Consider the following 23,252-nt stretch of genomic DNA (forward strand, 5'->3'; position numbering starts at 1 on the left):
ATTTGCATTCGTTGTCCCTAGGCAGGTAACAAAAAACAATGTTAGCAGTAAGATACAAATAGACAATACACAAGCAAAAAGGTAAAATATATTATGCAACATGTACAATGTCTACAGAAAGTGTAATTGTATTATCAAGAAAGTATCAAAGCAAAAGTAGTCAAGGCAGAGAAATTTAGCCTGTGAGTGCAAACAGTATACCTAGTGATAGACATGACATACTCATATAGACACACTCAAATGCCTGGTTTTGTCCAACCAATCATCCAAACTTCCGAATCGTAGCTAAATTTTTCTATTGTTTATTATTACAATGCATCGTGTTGAAAAGTTCCTCATTTATGTACTATTTATCTAGTAGTTAAAGTTGTTAAATATTTGTAAAGCATGGACTTAAAAGCACAATATTGCCCACTGAAATGTATCGGATTAGAACCACAAAGTGTCATGAAATGGTACAGATACTTCAAATTAAGTATAATATTTGTGTAGACGTAATTAGTTACGTCTCATTACTGATAGTTTTCCTATGGGTGTGGAGAGTGAGACGGGAAGACCTCAGTTTCAGGGTAAGAGCGGTGAAGTGCTAGTCATCTCCACTAGGTGGCAGTAAGGCAACACGAAATGTTGCCGCTACCATTAAATGTCAAAGTAGAGGAAGAAGACGAAGAAGAAGCAAGGCGAGCATTTTGTTACCAGGCCACGACCTGCAGCGGATAGTTGCTAACATTAAAAAAAAAGGTTACATAACTTCGAAAATTGTGATTTCAACTTAGCATTGTGTGATCCACCGAGAGGGAGGCGTCGAGGCGAGTCTCTTCAACAGCACATTTTCCGTGATATTTTGAGTTCGACGTCATTTCATCAATTTCAAAACGGTAACGTCGATGTTTGCTAATAAAAGCTAATGTTAGCTCGCTGCCGCGGAAACGCAGTTAGCTGGCCATATTGGTACTCCAACGTTACTGTTAAGTTGCCGCTTGTTTTTTCAATGTAAACACAATGTGGGCCACTGCTTTCGAGTATTGAGCTTTAAAAAATCGATTCTTACTGAACATATTTACCTCTAATTGTGTCTATATCTTCAGTCAAGTCAAACACAGCGCTATATTTATAACTGATTATCAAAGTAAGCTAACGTTGAAACGACCGAGACGAGGTGGCTAGTTAGCGTTAGCTTCGTGTTGACTGAAACGCATGTTTATCCTTTATGTTACGCCTAATGCAGAATATATGCCGGGCTTTTAGTTACATGGAATCTTTGACATTGAAATGGGTAAGACGGTAAGACCATTTGTATGTAAGCTTATCGCATTCAAGGTCAATATTGTGGGATAACGTTAGAGGGAAATATACAGGAAGTTACGACAAAGTCCTTAACACACATCGTTGCCATATAACTTGATCTTTTTACCAAATTTCAATCCATCTTTCATTCACTTGATCTTCATACATTTAATTTACGTAAGCAGTCACTGTTTTCGTCTCTGACTTGTTAGAGAAACCGCGCAAACGGAAAATCAGGTCTCTCTTGATGAGGTTAACTATGTGAAAGCTATTTCACACTAGCTTAAATTTGTGTTGACGAAACGTTGTTTGGCCGCGTAAATCCTCAGTCTTCTGAAACTTTTACTTGGCTGCAGGTATACGACTTAGACACAGTAGTGATTATTCACAGCAATAATATTTTTGTAAACTTGTAAAAGTAATCCCTGTTGTCTTCTGTCCACAGGCTCATCATGGCTGATGATTTTGACGTAGAGGCCATGCTGGAGGCCCCTTACAGAAAGGTGGGTTGCAGATTACAGAGATGAGGCCTGTTTCACTGTTATGATTTACTCTTGAGTCCTTTATATTTTTTGCTACTGTGACAGTTTACTTGAATGTTGTGTGGTGTGATTGAGTATTTAAAAAGCAATACGGAATTATAAATAAATCCACATCTATCTCTCTTTATAGACTTCCCTAATGATATCTCACCTCTACTCCCATGAATTCATCTTTGATTCCACTGTGAACTGTGAAAAAAAGGAAGGTAGTTATTGTGCATATACTGATGTACTGTGGTTCACCTTAGGACTAAAAGAGATTCAACCTAGAACATCCAATCCGTGTTCGGTTGCAACAAGGTGAATGCCAATGGTTGATAAGGCCATCCTTACCTGTCCAGCAAAGGAGGCAGTATTCAGATTTACAATCTGCATGCCATCACTGCTTCTGATTGTGCAGTCCTATATAATCAGATTTGAACCCCTGCTACACTGGGGGGCTTTTTCAAAGGTGTAGCACTCTGTCACCTTGAAGAAATTCCTCCACCAAACTGATTTCAAGTAAGACTCAGCATGTATTAAATTGTGTTAGAAAAATGATTCCCGAAATTAATAACAGACACTGAATCGTGTTTGTGTCAAGCTATAACTGTTCTAAACAAAGAAAAGTTGTAGTTTGACATCAGTGTATTTGAAAATTTTGATACTGCAGTTGTGGGGCTTCATCAGCAAACACATGATCCATGTCAGGATTTTAAGGCAAAATACAGGTGAATAATTACTTGTGTGTAAATATGAATATTGCCTCTTTGCCTTAGTCAACTGTAATGTGAATCAGCATCTTGATTTTGCATGCTACACAATACCACAGATATTGAGCTATTAGTAGAATGACTGTAAAATAGATACTTCTATCATCATTGTATTATACAGTGAGTTCTCAGTAGTAATACCTTAAACCAGAGGTTGGAAATATTACATATATATATATTATGTAAAATACAGATAATGGAAGTGTAACACGTGGCTGAATTAATGGATTTATTTATTTATTTTAATTTATTCATTTATTTTCTTGGGCGTCAATATTACTAAGAAGTGTGAATCCCTGTTTGCTTCAGGGCAAGATGTGTGACAGAGGTGGCATCGAGCTCTTACAGTCCAAGAACGAAAATGGGTGAAGATCACTGGACTGACACCAACCACACAGGATCTCTTTTAGTGGTCGTGGGCCACGCGTGGTCACATGATTAGGCACAAATAGTGGCAGTGGCATTGGTACGACCTATTAGAAGGGGAATGGTGGAGATCATCTCACTACTGTCAAAGCTTCCTGAACTCAGCTAATTGTTGGACAATCTCCCTTAACTTTGCTTTGTTGCATTAAGTACTGAGCAGCCTTGTTTAAAAAAAAAAAAAAAGAAAGAAAGAAAAAGAAAAAAAAACAGGAGTGGGATGGGAAGCTATTGGGGTGGTGGAAGGACACTGTCCAGACATGACAGTAGCAAGTTTGAAGTATTATTATTAATTGAATATATTTTGCATTTTCTCTTGTCCCACCCCACCCCCTTTACCTTGACGACTTGAAATGTTTCATCTACGTCCTCATGATGTTCTTCTATCAACCTTGCTTAGGATGAGCTCAAGTCCTCTCATGCAAATGGCCATGACGACCAGAACAAGAAGTAAGTTTTGAATGTATGGTATTTATTATTACTATTAGCTCGAAGTCTCTGAACTACATTTGGTTATTCATTTGATTAAAAATGTGCTCACTTTGCACAGCAGTAACAATGTTATAACATGTATCAGGAAAAGGAGGAGCCGGAGCCGAAGCCCAGGCTCTAGGAAAAGAAGAAGCAAAAGCAGAGACAAAAAGAAGGGTAAGAAGAGGAGCAAGAGCCGAGAAAGAAAACGAAGCCGCAGCAGAGAGCGCCATCGCAGCGGCTCCCGGAGCAAGGAACGTTCCGGCCGATACAAAGCACGCAGGAGCCCTGTGTATGTGACCTTTTCAGCCTTGATGACATATACTCAGTTGGTCAAAGGCGATGTTGAACCGTTCGAATGCCTTGCTCTCTCTCACACATACACACACAAGGCTTTATTTAACATTGAAAGTGTAATTCTTCTTGTTATTTTAGCCGAAAACGTTCCAAAAGTCGGAGCCCCTTCAAAAAAGAAAAGAGTCCCATCAGGTGAGATGAAGTTTTATATTAATACTTTTTAGGCTCACAGAATATGTCTGTGATTTTTTAGTGATGTTTATTTCACCCATTATTCATTAAATGGCTTGTTTCAGTGTTTCCAGAGGCACTCTAACATTATTTAACATTGGGTGTTTTTGTTTTTTCAAGGCAACCAATTGACAATCTAACACCAGAGGAGAGGGATGCCCGCACTGTTTTCTGCATGCAGCTTGCTGCGAGAATCAGAGCTCGAGACCTGGAAGATTTCTTCTCAGCTGTCGGAAAAGTCAGTCAGGTTTCAAGTTATTGTTGGATATAATCCATTAAATCAGTATGTAGGAATGACTCTTAAATCATGTCCGTTTCTCTCTACAGGTGAGAGATGTGAGAATGATCTCGGACAGAAACTCCAGGAGATCAAAGGGCATTGCATACATTGAGTTTGTGGAGGCTTCTTCTGTACCACTGGCAATTGGATTGACTGGCCAGAGACTGTTGGGAGTTCCCATCATTGTCCAGGCTTCTCAGGTTATGGTAACTTCATCTAAATACATGCTGTAACTCATCTTCTATCTGATGTGACTGAGCACATTAATGGACAAACGGCACACACATCGAATAGTCTCATTGTCAACACATGATGTGATGAAATGTTTGTAAACTTGCTGGAATAAATTAGGCACTTCCAATTTGATTTACTAAATGGACATAAATACATTAATGTAATTGCAGGCAGAGAAGAACAGAGCTGCAGCTGCTGCGAATAATCTACAGAAGGGCAGTTCAGGACCAATGAGGCTGTACGTGGGCTCACTGCACTTCAACATCACTGAAGAAATGCTTCGAGGGATCTTTGAGCCTTTTGGGAAGGTCAGGAAGAAGTTTTACAAATTGTTATTTATTTATTTTTATTTTTTACCAGATTTTTGTCAGTGCATTCATTACAGTTCTTTGTTTTGGTGTGTTTGGTTTCCAAAGATTGAGGGAATCCAGCTCATGATGGACAGTGAGACCGGGCGATCCAAAGGATATGGCTTCATATCGGTAATTCGTTAACATGGATTTCATTGTCAGTGCATTAAGGTTTTCAGCTTGTTTGACGCTAACCTTGTTTTTCGTTTTAAAGTTTGCAGATGCTGAATGTGCAAAAAAGGCCCTGGAGCAACTGAATGGCTTCGAGCTGGCCGGACGTCCGATGAAGGTGGGGCATGTTACAGAGCGCTCAGACTCATCAACAGCGAGCTCGTTCCTGGACAATGACGAACTGGAGCGGACCGGCATCGACCTCGGCACCACAGGGCGCTTACAGCTCATGGCTAGACTAGCAGAAGGTTTGTGAAGATCTGTATTGTTTTTGTAACAACTCAAAAAATTCCCCTTACAAGTCAGTCCAAGAAATTTGAGAATGTTACCTTTGGCTCCTTCTCACTATTTTTTTTTTTTTTTTGACATTTTGAAGGCCAAATGATCAAGAAAATCAGTTAATGAATACATTTAGATTTGATGCCCAAACCAGAGTTTCTCTGCATGAGAAACAAAACACAGCGTGTAAATATTCATTTTCTGTTTTTATCCACAGGAACTGGTCTGAAGATCCCTCCTGCTGCTCAGCAGGCCCTTCAGATGACTGGCTCCATCCCCTTCGGAAACATCGCCGCGCCAGCAGGTGACGCTCTTGAAGATAGAAAGCAACCTGTGTGCATTTAACATTTTTAGAACATTCAGTGACAGATTATTCTTTCTGTTTCAGCTGTTCCAACTCCAGCTCCAAGTCAAGCCCTGAACCTCCCATCACAGCCGCTGGCCACACACTGCCTTCAGCTGTCCAACCTCTTCAACCCACAAGCGTAAGGACATTATCAAAGCAACACTCACATGTCCCACAGACATGCTGCTGTTTGAACTGCAGATTGTACTTCCAAAGAGTATAGAAGTCGGATTGAGACAGAACAAGCTGTCCTCTGTTGGATCTCAGATGAAACGGTCACATGATGCAGTATTGATCGAATCTGAATCAAGATTCTGTTCCTGCATTGCCTATTTCACGCCTCAAATGCTATGATAGGAATAGCATAGCCCCTTTTCTGTTTTCTCTGGTCGTATAGCAGCAGATCTAACAGTATGTGCCTCTTTGCTGCACACCGCCCAGTTTTAAGACCATATTTCCAGCTGTGAAATACCTCTTTAAGTCACTTTTAGACAGAAAGACCACTGTGGATTTTGTCCCCACATGGTCCAGTTACAGTGACCTCATAACAAACAACAAAATATGTGAATCTGTTCTTTTACATCTCGTTTTTGCTTCAAGAATGCTAACAATCGAACACGATTTTTGACATTACCGAACATTTTTTTTCCAGAGAAAACGATCCCAGCTGGGCCATCGAGATCCAAGATGATGTTATTGAGGAGTGCAACAAACATGGAGGAATTGTTCACATTTATGTTGATAAGAACTCTGCTCAAGTAAGTTCACGCTGACAGATGTATTATAGCAGATTACACTTCACTCCACAGACCTCACTGTGGACGTTTGGTAGAAAATAGTCTGAAAGGAGTATTTTGTCTCTGTTTGACAGGGTAATGTGTATGTGAAGTGTCCCTCAATACCAGCGGCGATGGCAACCGTAAATGCACTTCATGGACGCTGGTTTGCAGGTATGTAATGCCAGTTTCTTTTTTTAATCCTTCAAACGTTAAATACAGAGTGTGAAAGAAGTGTCCAGGTTTTAACTTTTCTTTTCTTTGCAGGCAAAATGATAACAGCTGCCTACGTTCCTTTACCAACCTACCACAACCTTTTCCCCGATTCAGTAACAGCGAAGCAGCTTCTAATGCCGACACGTCGATAGTCTGAGACATGCTTATGAAAGTCAGTGTAAATACATTTGTTTGCATTCATGGAAATGTCGTTGAGACAGACACATTGAAATTAGTTGGCTGTGTGTAATAAAAGTTGCCTCAAGTTCATGTGTTCACCATTGAAAATTAGACAGTTTTCTTTTGAGTTGCTTTTCAGATTTTGTGGGTTTGTGTTGTAAACTACCACTGAGAAGTAATCTGCAGGTATCTATTGGTCCGTATGTTTTTAAATATTACTGTCTTATCTGCTTGTTTAAATCAACAGTTTTAGATTTAAAATAAATTGCAAAGAGTTACAGAAATGTGTTGAGTTAATGGGCCTTAAATGCCAAAAGTATATCAATGTCAACAATAATCCTTTGTAACTTTTTACAGCCATAATTTCATTTTTTGTATGAAGGCTCCCAATAAACTTTGGCAAATTTGACAATTCAATTTATGTTTTTGTCCCCTTTTTGGGAGTTTGTCACCCCAAATTTAAAAATGTCTGTGATTAAAGTCTTAATTACAGAATTAGACCTCATGCTTCTGTCGGTACTTTAATTTCTTGCACTTTTAAATTTAAGGCCAGATTTTGTGACATCATACACACTGAGGCCCACTGGGACAAAGCCTATTAAATATACACGGTGTGTTCTGCTGCAGACAAACTGATCTAACACTTCAACCCACGCAGTCAGAAAGAAGCACCAACAGCATTACTACTAAACATTTGGTTTGTTGGAGTTATTTGAGCTCATCTCTTCGCTGCCATGTTATTGATTGGCATTTCATCCACCACAGGGGCCAACGTGTCCTGTGATTGGATGAAAACGTTTCAGAAACTGCACAAGGGAACCAAGACTGACATGATGTCATTCAACAATTTTAGGCTGCAATTGTGGAACTTAGATGAAATGTCACATGGTTCCTCTTACAAATAAAAAGCTGAGTTCATGAGCCAAAAAACAAAACCACACCCTTCCTCAATTGCTACTGCGGCATATTCTGGTCTGGTACAGCATGACCAGCAGCTGAGAGTGGCCAGTATTGGCTAATGCTTGCTTACTTTATATACTGCACGAAAACTGACAATACAAAGTTAGCCAGCTTTTTGATTCCCCTTTACTCGTGCTGGATGGTCACAGAAAAACTGAAAACTCCCAAAACTAAATCAAAGATCTCACCTCTGTGTTGCTTGCCGAGGTTTGTTTCAGAGATGTGGACAATGAATAGTGATGAGAATGAGTTAACGTGAAGTAGACATGCTGCTGCATTGACCCTTTGTGTGTAAGAAATGATAAGAGGGGCTTAATGCACACACTGTAAACTTTATTTTCTAACAAAAGGTACTGCAACAACAAAATGGTTTTAATTTCATAAATCTCTTCACTGTTAATCCACATAGACCATTTTCTCTTCATTTTTTTTCTAATTTTTTCAAAATGTTACTTCTTTTTTTTTTTTTTTTCATTTTTTCTCTCCTCCAGAAAGTTGCTGAGATCTGGAAAAAAACACGACACGGTTAAAACGTTTGAACTGAAAGACCGCTGTGCAGGAGTCTCCTTGAACTGTCAAACTAAATATTACAACAGAGTTCTGACTTCCTGATGTTTCGAACAAGCAAGTAAAGACTAACAACTCCTTCATTTAACCGAATAAGCAGACATTAACATATTTGCAGAACAATTTGGGATTGTGGAGGGTTTAGCAACAGGTGAACGTCTCAACGCTGTCGTTTCTGACCTGAAAGGGCTCTTTACTTCTTAGGAGAGCATTCCTTCACCTGGTGAGCCTGCAGGACGGCGATTGCCTCGTCCACCTGACCGAAGGAGAGGAAAGAGGTCAGTCAGCAACACTCGTTTTATCATCGCTCACGTCTGTATGGTAACTATGAAGCTACAGACAGGACATGGTTAGCACACGACACAACTGATCTGAGACCAGGTGTACTGTAAAAAAAAAAACAACAACAAAAAAAAAAAGGTACAGAATGGAAATAACACTTCAGGGTTTTAGTCTCTTTGTCTGCGGCAGATGAATCTTCACGCGCTCTTAACAACAACTGTGCAGCAGTAAGGCAGCAGAACACGGATTAAACCTTAGAGTGCAGCGACTCGGACGACTCCAGCATGTGCAGAAGCTCCGAGTTGTCGATCTCCAGCAGCATCCCAGTGATTTTTCCAGCCAAGCTTGGGTGAAGGGCGTGGATCAGTGGGTACAATCGCTCCCCTGCGTGTCATAGCAGAGAGAGGGGATTAACGAGCAAATACACAAGTTGTTTCAATTCACACAAAAAAAAGGGCAGAGCTGAATGATGCCACACCAAGAAGCTGCTTCTGATCCATGAGCGGAGCCGCAGCCAACATCGAGGCAGTGAGCGGCTCTTGGCCTTGGTTGTGCAGCGGTGGCTCCATCACAGGTGCAGGAACGACCTGAAGACGCAGAGAAGAACAGCATTGCTCCAGGGACTGCTGTTTCTGTACTATCTGTACTATTAAAGTGATCTTTAAGCATCAAGCACACAGAACATAAAAACGCTGCAATTTGAGGATTACTGTGTTCATTTTCCCAGTTTTTCCCAGCATGCTAACTACAGCTGAAGCTCCTTAATACATTTAATTTCAGCCACAAGGCCAAAACTCCAACAATCATACTGCTTTTAAGCTGCAGCTTCCTGAAAGGAGTGACTGCACCGTGAGTCATGACTGTGCCCTGATCTTTAAGAAATTATGGTTTATCTCAAAAATGCTTTAAATGACACCTGACAATGACAACCACCAACCAGTGATCACCGCTGTTTGACTTTCAGTCATTTCTGGTCCTGGGTGTGCATTACAATTAGAGAACAGTGCAGGCGAGGGTACCTGGAGTCTTGCCATGGGTGCAGGTAAAGTAATGACCTGCTGGGCATTTCTCACTGCAGATGAGTACTTGTACTGGCTGCTTCTGGTCACACCAGGCATGTCGGTACGCCCTCCCACAGTCTGGGTCCCAACGTTATCTAAATAAAGACATTACACGTGTCAGATGCTACCATGCATGTAAATGGCACATTTCAGACGGGTGGAGCTCCTCGTGTTGCCACAGATCGGACACTTGCTTGTCTTTTGTGTGGAGCTGACGATGCGCGGTGCCTGGGTGGAAGCCTGTCTGACTGTAGCGATGGTGGTGGATCCACGTCGGGGACCAGAACTGCCGACAAACTGGGTTGTGTAGGGGCCTAAAAACATGGCAGACGGCATTTAAAAACCACTGCATATGAACAGATGTGAACATAAAGATAAAGACCCGCTCACCCTGAAGTCTGGGTGGTTGTCCTGTCCAGCGTGGGACTGGTCTCATGCTGTGGTTGTAGAAGGAGCGAGTGGGAGGCTGCAAAAGAAATATTAATATCAGACAGACTGCAGGTCAACCTCACTGAACTTTGATGACGAAGGAACTGATTTTAGATATTAGACTTGTCACGCTACACAACATGTGACTCTCAAGCAGGATCACATCTACACTTGCCAGCAAGAAGCAACCCACCACCACTCATACTGGATGTATTTCTGGAGGGGAGTCAGCGTGTGTATGCTGCTAAAATGCCACCCTGAACGGTGAGTTAAATTACTGAGGAGTTCAGTGAAAACTTCATTTTTTACTTTTATTCTTAATCCCACCCAAATGGGGTTTATGGCTGAGGGAAAAAAAACACATAAAACTAAAAATCAGGAAGTTGCTGCCACATTTTGGTGGCCAATCTCTAAGGATTATTGAAACACAATGAAAAACTCTTTCTTCTCTGTTCCGCCTGTCACTGTTCATACCTGCGGTACAGTCATGTAGTATCCGGCCTGCTGGTACGAGTCAATGATGGGACTGGTCATGGTCCTCAAAGTAGCCAGTCTCTGCATGTATTTGTTGGTGAGGATGGCTTTACGCTCCTCCCTCCGCTGAGCCAGAGCCACATACAGCGGTTTGGTTGCAACAATTCTGCCGTTCATCTCGGTGACGGCCTTTGTTGCCTCCTCGGGTGAAGAGAAACAGACGAAGCCAAAGCCCTTGCTTTGGGAGCCATCTGTCATGATCTGCAGCAAACAAAGGAGCCCGCGTTCAGAAATGTTTGAGTCGCTTCCCATCAGAGCTGCAGACTTGAGACTCGACTTACTTCAGACCTGAATGCCTGAAGACGTGACTTGAGGGCAAACAGCTGACACTACATGTGTGAACTTGTATCTCATTAAAATACCTTGGCACTGGTGATGGTGCCATAAGGGGCAAACTCCTTCCTGAGTCTTTCGTCGTTTATGCTATCATCCAGGTTCTTCACGTACAGATTCACCCCCTGGAATCAGAAAGAGCAAAGCATGTTTCACCATCCTAATTATTTTATCTGTGTGAAGCTGAAACATGAACGAGTACAGCATCAAATGCAATGCTGTGAAAGAACACGTGTGCACAGCTAATCTACTACATTTCTTTGCAAACACTTACAATATCAACTCTGAAGAGGTAAATGCACAATCATTCACACTGAGAGTCATTAATAAGTCTTCCATGCAGCAGCACCTGATAGCGTTGGATTCGGTCCTGTTTGATCTGGTCAAACTTGCGCTTGAGCTCTCCTTGGCGCTCCAGCCGCTTCTGAGCCCGACCGACATAGATGAGTTTTCCATTGATCTCCTTTCCGTTCATTTCTTCGACTGCCTGGAAAAACAGGAGGAGCATCGACGCGTTACCTTTACATGAGAAAACTTGATAGGGTAGTTCCTCGTACAGAGCTTTTAGCATCTTTTAACTCACACTTTGTGTTTTCCTACATGGGCTGTGTGGCTCTCATTAACACCCTAAATTCAAACGTATGTTCAAATAGGAAAAAAATCCAGACATTCATTTGTGAAAATTAATACTCAATTGTGGGGAAAAAAAGCAGCAGAACCTTTTGTTCCTGTTGTGTTTGAATGAAGTCTGTTTTACGAGGATAAAATTACTGTTTCCGTAAATGGAGTCTGGTGGCTTTGGAGAGAGCGACAGAACAGCTGTTTCCAGTAAAAATACTCTAACAGAAGGGTATCTCTGTAGAGATCCTTTCTATAATGTTGTCACACATTTAGAAGAACAATCTGAACCCAAAAACACTTTTAGTGGCCGCACATTGACGGAAATACATCACAGGCCGTTTCGTGGCCGCTGGCTGCAGCGCTCTCGCTCAATATTAAAAAAAACGTCCAGAACTGCTGCTTCCATCAGTCACTTAGAGAGAAAAACATGGGAAAATAGGATCCTTACCGCCCCATGATCACCAAAAGAAACTAAAAGAATATAAAATATCACTTAATGCCACTTTAATTCTTTAAACACTCTTGATTGTGTGCAAACACAGTGGTGATATTAATGAGGAGACATAAGCAAACTGTGAAATAATAAGTCAACGCTGCAGGTTCAACCTTAATGTTAATAAAAAGTTAACTGCTTCTGTAAGGCCTGACGAAATCCCTTTAATGATTTCCATATTCCACTTTAGCTTTTAACCAAATTCTGAATTCTGTGTTTTCTGATTTAAGTGTGTTTTGTGCTCAGTGTCTAATCACGTGGTGGGTGAATAAATCTTCAACAATTCAATAATAAAATATTAAAAATGGAACAAATATGAATGAATTTGATGCAACACAACATTGCATGATTTTTTAATCAAACAGATCTCGTGCAGGACAGCTTCCATTTGAACTCTTCCACAAGAATGCATGTGTGTTTGCATGTGTGTGTAGCAGCAAAGTATTCTTCAGGGTTCATTTGGCTCAGGTGATGTGAAAAAACACAATCAGATTTTTAAAAATTGCCTCCACATTTTGGCAATTTCTGCGATTTTCCACATCTTAGTTGATTCCGTCCCTGTTCTCTGCATCTCAGAGGTCACAGGGCCCCATTTCTATTGCAGGCATCCAATCTGAGTGGACATGCAACCTTAGCGCACACTAACCTTCTGAGCATCCTCGTGGTTCGCATAGTTTACAAAGCCAAATCCTCGTGAACGGCCCCTCTCGTCCTTCATCACCCGCACGCTCAGAGTCCTCCCTGCGAGTTTGAGCACAAGCCAGTCTGTCACTATCTGATATGCAAAGTGATCGTTAAACAAATTCAATACTGCACCCACAGCGGCAATCGATTCATCGAGGAGAGGCCCCTGACTGCGCGGGAGCAATGCAAAGAACTTGCTTTCTTACCAAATGCAGAGAAGACTTCCTTGAGTTTCTCGTCAGTGTAGTCTTCGCCAAAGTTTTTGATGTAGACGTTGGTGAACTTCATGGCTTTGGTGCCAAGCTCCACCTCTCTGTCCTTGCGGGACTTAAAGTGGCCGACGAAGCTGCAGACAGACCCGAACCCATCACCAAGGGAACAGTGATGATGAAATAAGTAAAGTTAGTTAAGAACTTGTGTGGAACTTTGCCTTTGGCTTCAGCAGGCAGCATCACAATCAGAAAAAAAGACGTAAGACTCACAAAAACATTTCAGTAAATATTTACAGCAGATCCAACATTTGGTAACAGATATCAGTCTTTACTTCTTCCACACTGTAGAAACATGATAGCTTTCTGATCATCCTGCTTTGCCTGTTTAAAGCTACCAGACACACAATGAGAACGAATCTAAACATACATCCTACTTATTCACTGACCTACACAGGGAAAACTGACAATTTCCCCCCAGGAAATGGGCCTTTGCGTTGACAATGCCAGATTCCGAATGATTATGTGTCTCTCGACTGAGCAAAAACAAACAGAAAAATTCACATGGAAATGTCATCTGCAAAGTCTGCAACATCCCCAGGAGTCATCAGCAGTCATTAACAGTTTATATCGTTAACACACATATTGATATTTCTGCTCTGCTCTCTGCCTCAGCTTACTATCACATTACACTCTTGCCATTGTTTGATTTCACCAGTTTAATTTTTCAAAAGGTTTAAGTTTACTCACACTTTCCGATCATTCAGCAGCATCCCATTCATGGTCTCAATGGCCCGGTTTGCAGCCTCATGAGTCTCAAAGTGGACGAAGCCATAGCCTTTGGATCCCTTCTCATCACAAACAACCTGCAGAGACAAAAGCCTTCAAATCATGCAAATGACACAGTTTCTGCTGCAAAACAGCACCTTGCATTTCATGTTACTGTTTTTAAAGTTTCAATGGTCCAAATTAAATATTCTAAGATTGTGCAACATTAGCTTAATACACACTGTACAAACAAACAGGTGTGGCTATCATGCAGCGGTCAAAGCGACCTGGACCACTTACCTTGCAGGACAAAATATTGCCGAAGGCTGAGAAGGTGTCATACAGTGCTTTGTTATCAATAGACTCATCCATGTTCTTGATAAAGATGTTTCCCACACCAGACTTCCTGAGTCCCGGGTCTCGCTGAGACCACATTATTCGGATAGGCCGGCCCTTGATAACGTCGTAGTTCATTGTATCCAGGGCGCACTCCGCTAAACACAGAAACATCACCAAGAACTCATTTTAGTGATGCAAATCTATCTATTTTCCATATTATAACAGTCATACAGCACCATGGTACAATAAGAAGACGTTCTTTCCTTTTAAGACACAATCATCAGATTGGTTGAGCGACATTCGTTAAGATTTCACACAATTTTTCATGTGTGGCAAGTACTTGCTTTGTAAAAAATCTTGTAAAAAGTCTTGTTTTATATCACATTCTGAAGCTGTTGCTTGTGTCTGTAATTCTATATCTCTGCTGTAGACCTGTCGTGGTGACATGATGTTGCACAGTGGCTTGAGACACATTCCAGTACATTGATTCATGTAAAGTTCCACTGGACTTCATTTTCCAGTGATAAAAATTTGTAAAGTTCTGAATTTGGGAAGATTTGGCCAGAACCAGTAACATACCATCAGCTGGTTGCTGGAAGTTAATGTAGGCATATCCCAGAGATCTGCGGGTGATGATGTCCCGGCACACACGGATTGACATGATGGGCCCAGCAGGAGAGAATTTCTGAAAGAGCATGGCCTCTGTGACATCAGGGTGCAGGTCTCCAACATACAAAGAAGCGAGGGGATACGCTGGTCCGCTGCTGTTCATCTTAGCTAACAGCTGGTTCAAGAAAGAAGAAATTGATGAGATTTTTTTTCACAGTAATAAAAAGAAATAAAAATAAAAATTACAATTATAATAACCAAGATAATCCACAGACCTTGTTGTGAGCAGTTTCATGTAGGAACTATTTTTTCTCTACCAAACTGCACCCACCAACTGTATCACTGTGCTCACCAGTCTGATGCTGCTGGCTTGTGCAGATTAGTTTACAGTTAAATAGTACTGCTAGTTTAAAAAAGTTTAAAAGATTTTGGGTAAACTGTGCCCATCCATACATGCATGCATCGGGTGACAGGCGGGGTACATCCTGAACAGGACACAGCTCTACTCAAAGGTTATGGTCTCATTGTGTCCACCCCGTTTTTATAGATTTCACTTTCACACCTTAATTAAACCAGAAGTCTCTTGAGTTATATGATTCATTGAAACAATCACATATACCACAACAAAATAGGATAGACAAAATAATAGAAACATAATTGAATGGTACCAAAGGCCACAAAGTTGAATCGACACCGTTCAAATACAACAACAAAAACCTTCATGAATGAAGGCAGGATTCACTGCAGGAGTGTCGTATTAGACTGCATTGGATCGTGTCTCTATTCCTTTTAATAAGACATTTCATTTTAATTTGCAGATAATCTTTGCATCCAACACATGATCTTCTACCACACACACTATGCTTCATCAGTCTTGTCTGTGCTTTTTAGCTATTTCTATCTAAAAATATTAAATATTATAAAACTCAATTTTTGTACTGTGTTCAAACACACTGAGAGCAACTTTAAACTGGAGTCAAATTCTTTGTATGTATTTGGCCAATTAAGCTCTGAAATTCATTAAACTGATTCAGGTCAGCTATAAAAACACAGTATCAGCAGATTAAATGTGCATTCATCCATTTACAAAGATGAGGAGGGAAAAAGAAAATTGGTCCCTGCTTGGAAGAAGTTTTGTAAAGAAAACTCAATCAATTAAAAGTCTATGATTGTGCATATGGTTATGTTTGTTTTGTTTTTTGTAATTCATAAATTGTGGCCTGTGATTTAAGGAGCTATGTTTATGTCCACATTAATTTAAATCCATACTCTGTACAGTGCAATGTGATTCAACAGCACCATAAACTAACTGCATCCTACAAACTCTTCATATAGTTAAACTAAATCAGCTTCAGCATGAAGTTTTGCAGGATGAAATGGACTGCATTAGTTTAAGCTGGGTGTCCCTGATCCACAGCAGAGTATGTGGGGATCTTAATAACGATATGCATAAAAAAAATCATACTGAAATTATTTCTGACAGATAATGTGTCACACTTTTAGTGGGAATGGTCATTTTTGCATTTAATTTTCACTTTTGAAAAATCTATATGAAAGTGATCTTTGCTGGGGTCTGTAGCACACGAGCATGCTCGCTCATTGTTCGGCCCTAATATTAGATCTTTATATAAAACCACAGCCTCACGTCAAGAGAGAAAAGAAACATTAATTCAAATTTACCAAAGTTTTATCACCTAATTCACGTTATAGCGTAGCTTCAATAAACTTGTTGCGCTAGGACCTTCAGAAAAGTGAGCGAGAAATCCAGAGTTTTAAAAATCGGTTAACAAAAATTGACTGACTTGTTGCCAAAAACACGATTACGCGTTACCTGAAGCTAGCTAAATTTACACCTCGTCTTCATGAACTTCAAATCAGAATTAGTTGATATCTGACGCAAGTGAAGCTAATAAATCTCAATGAAAACCGGCGAAAATGTCTTCAAATTCAAGTTACTTACAGCTTTAAGCTAGTCGTAAGTCTGGTGTGTGATTTTTCAGCGATAGCTTGTGAGCGCAGGTCACTTTCCGCACGGACTGTTAGTTGTTTTTGTTTAATTGCGGCCGTGGAACACCTGCATCGTCCTCCGCGCGTCGCTATCTCAATTCTAAACCGTGACAGGGCAGAAATTAACTAACGTGACACTCCGCGATGAAAATTAGTTCCCGCACCTGACAGGACAAAATTCGATGTATTTCGCCCTCTGGCGGTGAAGACATGTCACCAATTCTCCGTGATTTTATACGAGCTCTTCAAATCGAAATTTCTTATCACATCTAAACCATTTTTGAGAAAATATTCCTTGTGAACAAAAACGAAGACGTAATTTGCCTGTTATCTTAAACGAAACTTTATTTCACTGAATGGTCTTTGACACTTTCCTATTTCTTACATGTATAGTGAAACTAGAATGGTTTTAAGATACATAAACACAAAGCTAGAATTACACCAACCATTGTTTATCTCCATTTCGTCATTGCTTTTTAGAGCTATTCTAAATTTTCACAACCACGTGTGTGCACTGGGTAATAGACTGTTACAGAAGCAAATTTTAGCCATAAGACTTGTCAGTAAAAACAAAGCAAGTAGATACCTGATATACAGACAGGCTTCGTTCCACATTCACTAACTGCATTTTCATCAAGCATAATAATAAACTGACATGACTTTTTTTTTTTCAACATAAGATTATTTCAATTCATTGGAGCATTGTCAGAATAAACAGACTGTCAGCTATAATGTGGAATGGTGTCTTCAACTACAATATGTGGAATGTAGTGGTGATACATGGTATTGTGACACTGAGCTTCTTTCCAAAGTGATGGGATGGTCTTCCCCCAAAATTGCACCTTCTGAATAGACCTGATTTTTGAGGCGATCATTCACACTAGCCATCTTTAACAGCAGAGGGATGCACCTGGGTAAAAACTGAGGTTAGGATTTAGCTTTTTAAATTTGTCTGGGCTAACTCGTTTTTTTTTTGTTTTTGTTTTTTTTTTAAATATCTTAAAACAACAAGCAGATGCTGCCAACTTAATGAAAACCGAGGCTGCAAGAGAAAGCCAGGCAGAGATTTTTTTTTTGTTTTGTTTTGTTTTTTTTTCTTTTTTGGGTAGGGGAAACAACCGCTTTAAGAGGAATACTTTGCAAGCAGGGTCGATACAGTGTGGTAAAACATTTTCAATTAACATCAATAAAAGGTTACTTTAGGTTTTACATACAGATGATAGTCAATCTTGTAAAATACAAGGAACCACATTTACGCACATACAATTTCCATTGTACTGAGATCAAGCAGCACCTGAACAGTGAGTAAAACTACGATGACAATTCATACCTAGTTAAAAACAAAAAAAAAAAAGAAGAAATGAAAAGAACTGCCTTTCCCAAAGCCTAATGTGGAATGTCGGATGACTCAACAAATCTAACATGACAATTTAAGGGGTCCAGTAAATCTTTGAAACTGTGAATTTGTGAACATGATCAAGGATCATTACACCAAGATGTCAGTGTCACAATACAGCCTGCCTCCTTTCTGTATGAGCCCACAGCAGAATTGCAGTTAGTTGAATACAGGATTGTACGTGTCTGGAAGTTCAAACACAAAAACTGTTTTGGGTTGTGAAGCAAATGTAACGCCTACCATCACAGTGTTTGGTGGAAATCAACTGCCAGTTTCATTACCATACAATAAAGCCTGCAAATATCATGAGGAATCACAAATAAGAAAGTAACAAAAAAAAAAAAGGGATGAAAAATGCACAACAAACTAGCTGGGACAAAGGGATTTGGAAGGACGATTAAAATTCACAACACCCCCCTCCCCCCCAGACCATACACACAATCTTTCGCTTCCTTTCACACATGCTCACTCACTACATACAGACATACACACAAAGCTGACAAAAACAACAGCAACATGGACTCACTAATCAATACAACATGTTTCCACAAAGTGACTGAATCTGCTAACTGAAAATTACCCTGTCACCTCACAGTGAACTGAGAGGGGTAAACTAGTTGGTCAGGAGCAATTCAGGCTGCTTGTCATACAGAAGAGGGAGGAGCTGATGGAGTGGAGGGGGATGTATATAAGCTGTCTGTGTTTAAGATAAGAGTGTAGGTGGATAACAGTGCAATTCCATTAGTTTTCCCCGTCTCCGGTCTCTCCCTCATCTGCCTGGTTTTCTGATGTCCACAGCTGGGAACAGAGAAAAAAAATGATGTTATGATCTGCTGTGAAAACTACATCAGGATCAATCAAAGGCAGAGGCGGCGCTTGAAACTCACAGTCAGGTTGTCCCTTAGTAGTTGCATGATCAGGGTGCTGTCTTTGTAAGAATCCTCGTTCAAAGTGTCAAGTTCAGCAATGGCTTCATCAAATGCCTGAAATGCAAACATTCAACTTGTTATTTAAACTTGAATTATCTAGCCACATCTTCTCAACACTGTTTAGCAGTAACTGAGCAAAAGTGAAGTTTCTTTGAACTGTGAGCACTGAAAAAATAAATGCTCAAAATTTCCTTACAATGTATGTAAGTACTTAAATGTGTCCATGATTTCTGGCTATTTTTGGTGTCTACAGTCTTCAAACTTTTAATAATACAATTAACCTGTAAAAAGATTTCAAAACTATGCCTTAAGGCCTCAGTTCATACCGTCTTAGCCAGGCTGCAGGCCTTGTCCGGGTTGTTGAGGATTTCATAGTAGAAGACTGAGAAGTTGAGGGCCAGGCCAAGCCGGATAGGGTGTGTCGGCTGCATCTCACCCTTGCTAATGTCAAAAGCTTGCTGGTACGCCTGCTGGGAGTTTTCCACTGTATCTTTAGGCAGAAACAGAACAAAAAAAACATTACCAACACTATCTATAATACATTTTAAAGCAGTATTAATTGTTTTTCTAGACCACTTGGGGGCAGCAGAACAAGCAAACGACATACTGCATTTTCACCATATATTTGAAATGGCAGATGTATTGGCACACAGTTGATCATTGCATATTGAACAGACATGGTTCAAGACTAGCATTTGGAGACATGTTTGTATCCGCCTCGTTAATGTCTAAGTCCATGATTCCCACTGGCTCTGCTTTAGTCTCCACTAAGTCCTGTGAGAGATATCTTGCTCTTTAGGAACTAGAAGTTCCACTGTGTTCACCAACTAAGAGCTGAAAGATGCTACACCGAGCTGAGTGGAACTGTAAACTTGGATGATGCACTACAGGCTTGTCACTTTGAGCAAACCATTCTCATTTGAAATACTTATTTGGCACACTTTTACCATAAAAATATTCATTATTAATGCAGTTTTAAGCCTTTACTAAACCACTTGGGGGAAATTCATGTTTACATTACAACACAACATTATAATGTATATCATGTCCTCACTTACCCTTCTTAGCATCCCCAGATGCAACCTCAGACAGGTATCTATAATAGTCGCCTTTCATTTTCAGATAGAACACCTTGCTTTCAGCAGCACTTGCGTTGGTAATGAGATAGTTATCCAGTAGCCCCTGTAGACAATAGTTGAGTTTGTCAATATTGTGATAATCAGGCTAAATTTCACACAAGCACTGTGTTCATAAGTGTATGAATTAGTACAGTTTTTAAACACAAAAGAAAGAGAGAGACCCTTACAAGCACATCATGGCAGATTTCCTGCAACTCCAGTTCAATCTTCTCCCGGTATTCACGTGCCATCTGCTGTTTTTTGTCATTGCCCTCAGTCTTCTGCTCAATGCTGGAGATGACGCGCCAGGATGAGCGGCGTGCGCCTACCACATTCTTGTAGGCAACAGAGAGAAGGTTGCGCTCCTCATTTGACAGCTCCACACCTTGCTCCGTCACCGACTTCATGGCTGCGGCCATGTCATCATAGCGCTCAGCCTGCTCAGCAAGCTTGGCCTTCTGTACCAGGTCGTTCTTATCCATTTTCTAGTCTGAGGAAAAGAAAATTAAGTATCAGAGGTAGGTACTTGTAATTGACTTAAAAAAGAAAAAAAAATGTTTCAAAATATTCATCACATTATCCATTCACCTAATCGGCATAACTGTGTTCTGGACTCTACGTTGTGAATTGTTTTTATTTCGCTTTGAAAGGCGATGTCTTTTAAGTGAGCAAATCACTGGATTCAAAGTGAAATAGGCATTGCGAACTGGGCCCCTTGGCAAGTGGGTCAACCATACACATCACTGGCTAAGGTTAGCTGCTAGCTCGTTCTCCAATCCTGTCTCGTCTTTATCTTCTCGACAAAATAGAACTGAATCCACTTCGCCCACAGTCTTAGCAACTGACACAATGTAAAATTTAATACGCAGAGAGGTTTTACTGGCTTGTTTAATGTTTTTTTTTACCGATACTTGCTACACCAGCCGAAGTCTTCCCGGGTCAGGTTTAATGCCCTCCCCTAATGTTGCGAGCAACGCTAGCGCGATGATCCATTTCGCTAACCGATGTTAATGCTCACTTGTTAAATGTGACCAATCTGTTTCATCCTGTGTTTTGTTACTATTTACGCTGGCGATCTAACTCGATTAGGTAACGGCACGGCGGCTAATCTGTCGTATTCATGATATTGCAAAGCGAGTGGAGTGGCTAACAGTTAGCTAGCTACCGTCATCTAGCTAATGTACCGTTACCGCTATCTAACGGTAACGTTCGTTAGCTAGGCCAGCAAAAGCAATGATTGGCTTTCGACTGAAAACCACATTTAAGGTATTGGCAATTAACATTTGCCGTTTTATATAATCAACAGAAAACAAAATCTTGCACTGCGAGGTATTACTTTAGAATTTAATTCATTTTCAACAGCTATACCACGGCCCGCCCAGGCTGACGAGCCTGTCAGAACAAAGTGTCATGGAATCCGACCGTCGGTTAGCTCGCTAGCTAGCATTAGCTGTACCGTTATCTCGCATTAGCCAGCGAGCTAAACGCCTAGCCTTTCACAAACCCAGCTAGCCTGCTTCGTTAGCTTGATGGATTCTGAACAGGATTCAACCGGACACGATGAAACAGCCATTCTAACATTGAGCTACGAATGAAAATCTAATACTACAGTGCGCTGTTGATCAATGTGAGATTATTACACTTACAATATTGGCGACTTTTATTCCTGCTTTTTTTCTCTCTCTGGACGATTCAGCCTCCGTCCTCCGTCTCGCTCAGCGTTCAGGGCAGTACCACTTCCGCTACACTGGCACTTGTGTTTCCTCTTTTTTTCAACACACATCTGCCTTACGTAATGCGGCCACTGCTCATATGCTAAATGCGATAATTCATATAGCCAAACTTAAAATTAGGTTGATCAAAAACAGAAACGCGCTTCGTATGTACGTTTACATCACGTCTTCATAATCTAAGGGCTTTTAAAAGGACCATACCACCATTTTCACTACAGGCTATAATCGCATTTAGATGGTTAACGTTTCATGAGGAGTCTTTATTCAAACTTGATTCATAATGACGAAGCTACTGATTCATTTCTGGCAGTCTTGACGGCAATGGCTTCCTGTTTTAGTTACTCACGCAATATTAACAGCATCCCGACGTTTCTAAAACACCAAGCACACCAGTAGTGGACAACCTACTTCTGCTCTTTAACATTAGAGCCGTCCACATAATAAACAACTGAGGCAGGAAATAGGCAGACTGACAATGGTCATCATTGTATGAATATATTTCATCGGTAAGTGTGATAGTTAAATGTGTAAAAAAGTTACTTTTGCTTTCCATTCTGCACAGCAAGGTCAAAGGTCAAGGTCAGAGGCAGTGTAGCACCTCTGGAACCAGAAGGGCTTCAGTGTTTTGCTCAAGGACATTTCAGCAGTGCAGATGTTTGTCACTGCAGGGGCTTGAACCTGATACTCCAGGTGATGAGCGATTTCTGTAATCAATAAATCTGTCTGCAGCACAATCGATAGGAGAGTAAAATATCTGTCTTGTTGTGCAGGTTCCATATGAAAATAGTGTTGCAACTAACAGTCATTTGCATTATTGCTTCATCTGCCCTTTTTTTTTACTTGTTATTATAGTTGTTATTATCATTTAGTTTTTAAAACGTTAGAATATAGTGAAAAATCCCCAGGACCTAAAGAGGCATCTACAAGTTGCTTATTTTGTTTGAGCAATAGTCCAAAACCCAAAGATATTAAATTTGCAAGTCAAATAAAACAGAAACAAACAGGTAATCCTCGCATTTGATAAGGTGAAACCAGTGGTGTTTGGCATTTTCACACAATAAAAGAGTGAGAAGATTAACTGTTAATCACGCTTGTTGCCTATTCATTTCCTGTCAATCAATTAATCGACCAATCGTTTCATCCCTATATGACAATTTCCAGAATGAATTGCCATATTTGACTGTACGCAGACAGAGTCATATTAATTCCTTGCAGTGAGGAAGCATGTAGATTTTCCAGGTGGGAAGTTTGGACACCTCACATATAATCCATATCTATTACGGTTACAGTACCTATATTCAATTCAGATTTAAGACTCAAAGCTAGATCGTCTCATGGAAAACTG

The 23,252-nt window shown here is 40.5% G+C and overlaps 3 protein-coding genes across 6 annotated transcripts; 1 reads left to right on the plus strand and 2 right to left on the minus strand.

The window, feature by feature from the left end:
- Positions 1 to 648: 648 nt before the first annotated feature.
- Positions 649 to 7,252, plus strand: rbm39b (RNA binding motif protein 39b). Of its 4 annotated transcripts, none has more exons than XM_076740531.1 (15): positions 649 to 878; positions 1,733 to 1,790; positions 3,405 to 3,454; positions 3,582 to 3,767; positions 3,911 to 3,964; positions 4,124 to 4,241; positions 4,331 to 4,489; positions 4,688 to 4,825; positions 4,934 to 4,999; positions 5,082 to 5,286; positions 5,535 to 5,621; positions 5,706 to 5,802; positions 6,316 to 6,421; positions 6,535 to 6,613; positions 6,707 to 7,252. In XM_076740531.1, exons 2-15 carry the CDS (start codon positions 1,740 to 1,742, stop codon positions 6,805 to 6,807), a joined length of 1,497 nt encoding a protein of 498 aa, XP_076596646.1. In that variant the 5' UTR covers positions 649 to 878; positions 1,733 to 1,739; the 3' UTR covers positions 6,808 to 7,252. The 4 variants fall into 4 exon arrangements, with proteins under 4 accessions (XP_076596646.1, XP_076596648.1, XP_076596650.1 ...); XM_076740533.1 differs by having other exon boundaries at positions 4,331 to 4,483; XM_076740535.1 differs by lacking the exons at positions 649 to 878; positions 1,733 to 1,790 and adding an exon at positions 2,022 to 2,035 and having other exon boundaries at positions 4,331 to 4,483.
- Positions 7,253 to 8,127: 875 nt separating this feature from the next.
- Positions 8,128 to 14,887, minus strand: pabpc1l (poly(A) binding protein, cytoplasmic 1-like). The gene is made up of 15 exons (XM_076741280.1): positions 14,695 to 14,887; positions 14,077 to 14,270; positions 13,759 to 13,874; positions 13,458 to 13,544; positions 13,006 to 13,145; positions 12,762 to 12,856; positions 11,351 to 11,488; positions 11,031 to 11,126; positions 10,609 to 10,869; positions 10,096 to 10,171; positions 9,900 to 10,019; positions 9,664 to 9,800; positions 9,123 to 9,231; positions 8,898 to 9,028; positions 8,128 to 8,618 (listed from the first exon to the last, which is right to left on the minus strand). The coding sequence occupies exons 1-15, from the start codon at positions 14,885 to 14,887 to the stop codon at positions 8,556 to 8,558; spliced, it is 1,956 nt and encodes a 651-aa protein (XP_076597395.1). The 3' UTR covers positions 8,128 to 8,555.
- Positions 14,888 to 17,058: 2,171 nt separating this feature from the next.
- LOC143326621 (14-3-3 protein beta/alpha-1-like) lies at positions 17,059 to 22,104 on the minus strand. The gene is made up of 6 exons (XM_076740340.1): positions 21,821 to 22,104; positions 20,363 to 20,664; positions 20,115 to 20,238; positions 19,383 to 19,546; positions 19,015 to 19,110; positions 17,059 to 18,925 (listed from the first exon to the last, which is right to left on the minus strand). The coding sequence occupies exons 2-6, from the start codon at positions 20,654 to 20,656 to the stop codon at positions 18,869 to 18,871; spliced, it is 735 nt and encodes a 244-aa protein (XP_076596455.1). The 5' UTR covers positions 20,657 to 20,664; positions 21,821 to 22,104; the 3' UTR covers positions 17,059 to 18,868.
- Between the last annotated feature and the right edge of the window lie 1,148 nt (positions 22,105 to 23,252).

This window comes from Chaetodon auriga, chromosome 10, assembly GCF_051107435.1.
Source record: "Chaetodon auriga isolate fChaAug3 chromosome 10, fChaAug3.hap1, whole genome shotgun sequence".
In the NCBI taxonomy this organism is placed as follows: Eukaryota; Metazoa; Chordata; class Actinopteri; order Chaetodontiformes; family Chaetodontidae; genus Chaetodon; species Chaetodon auriga.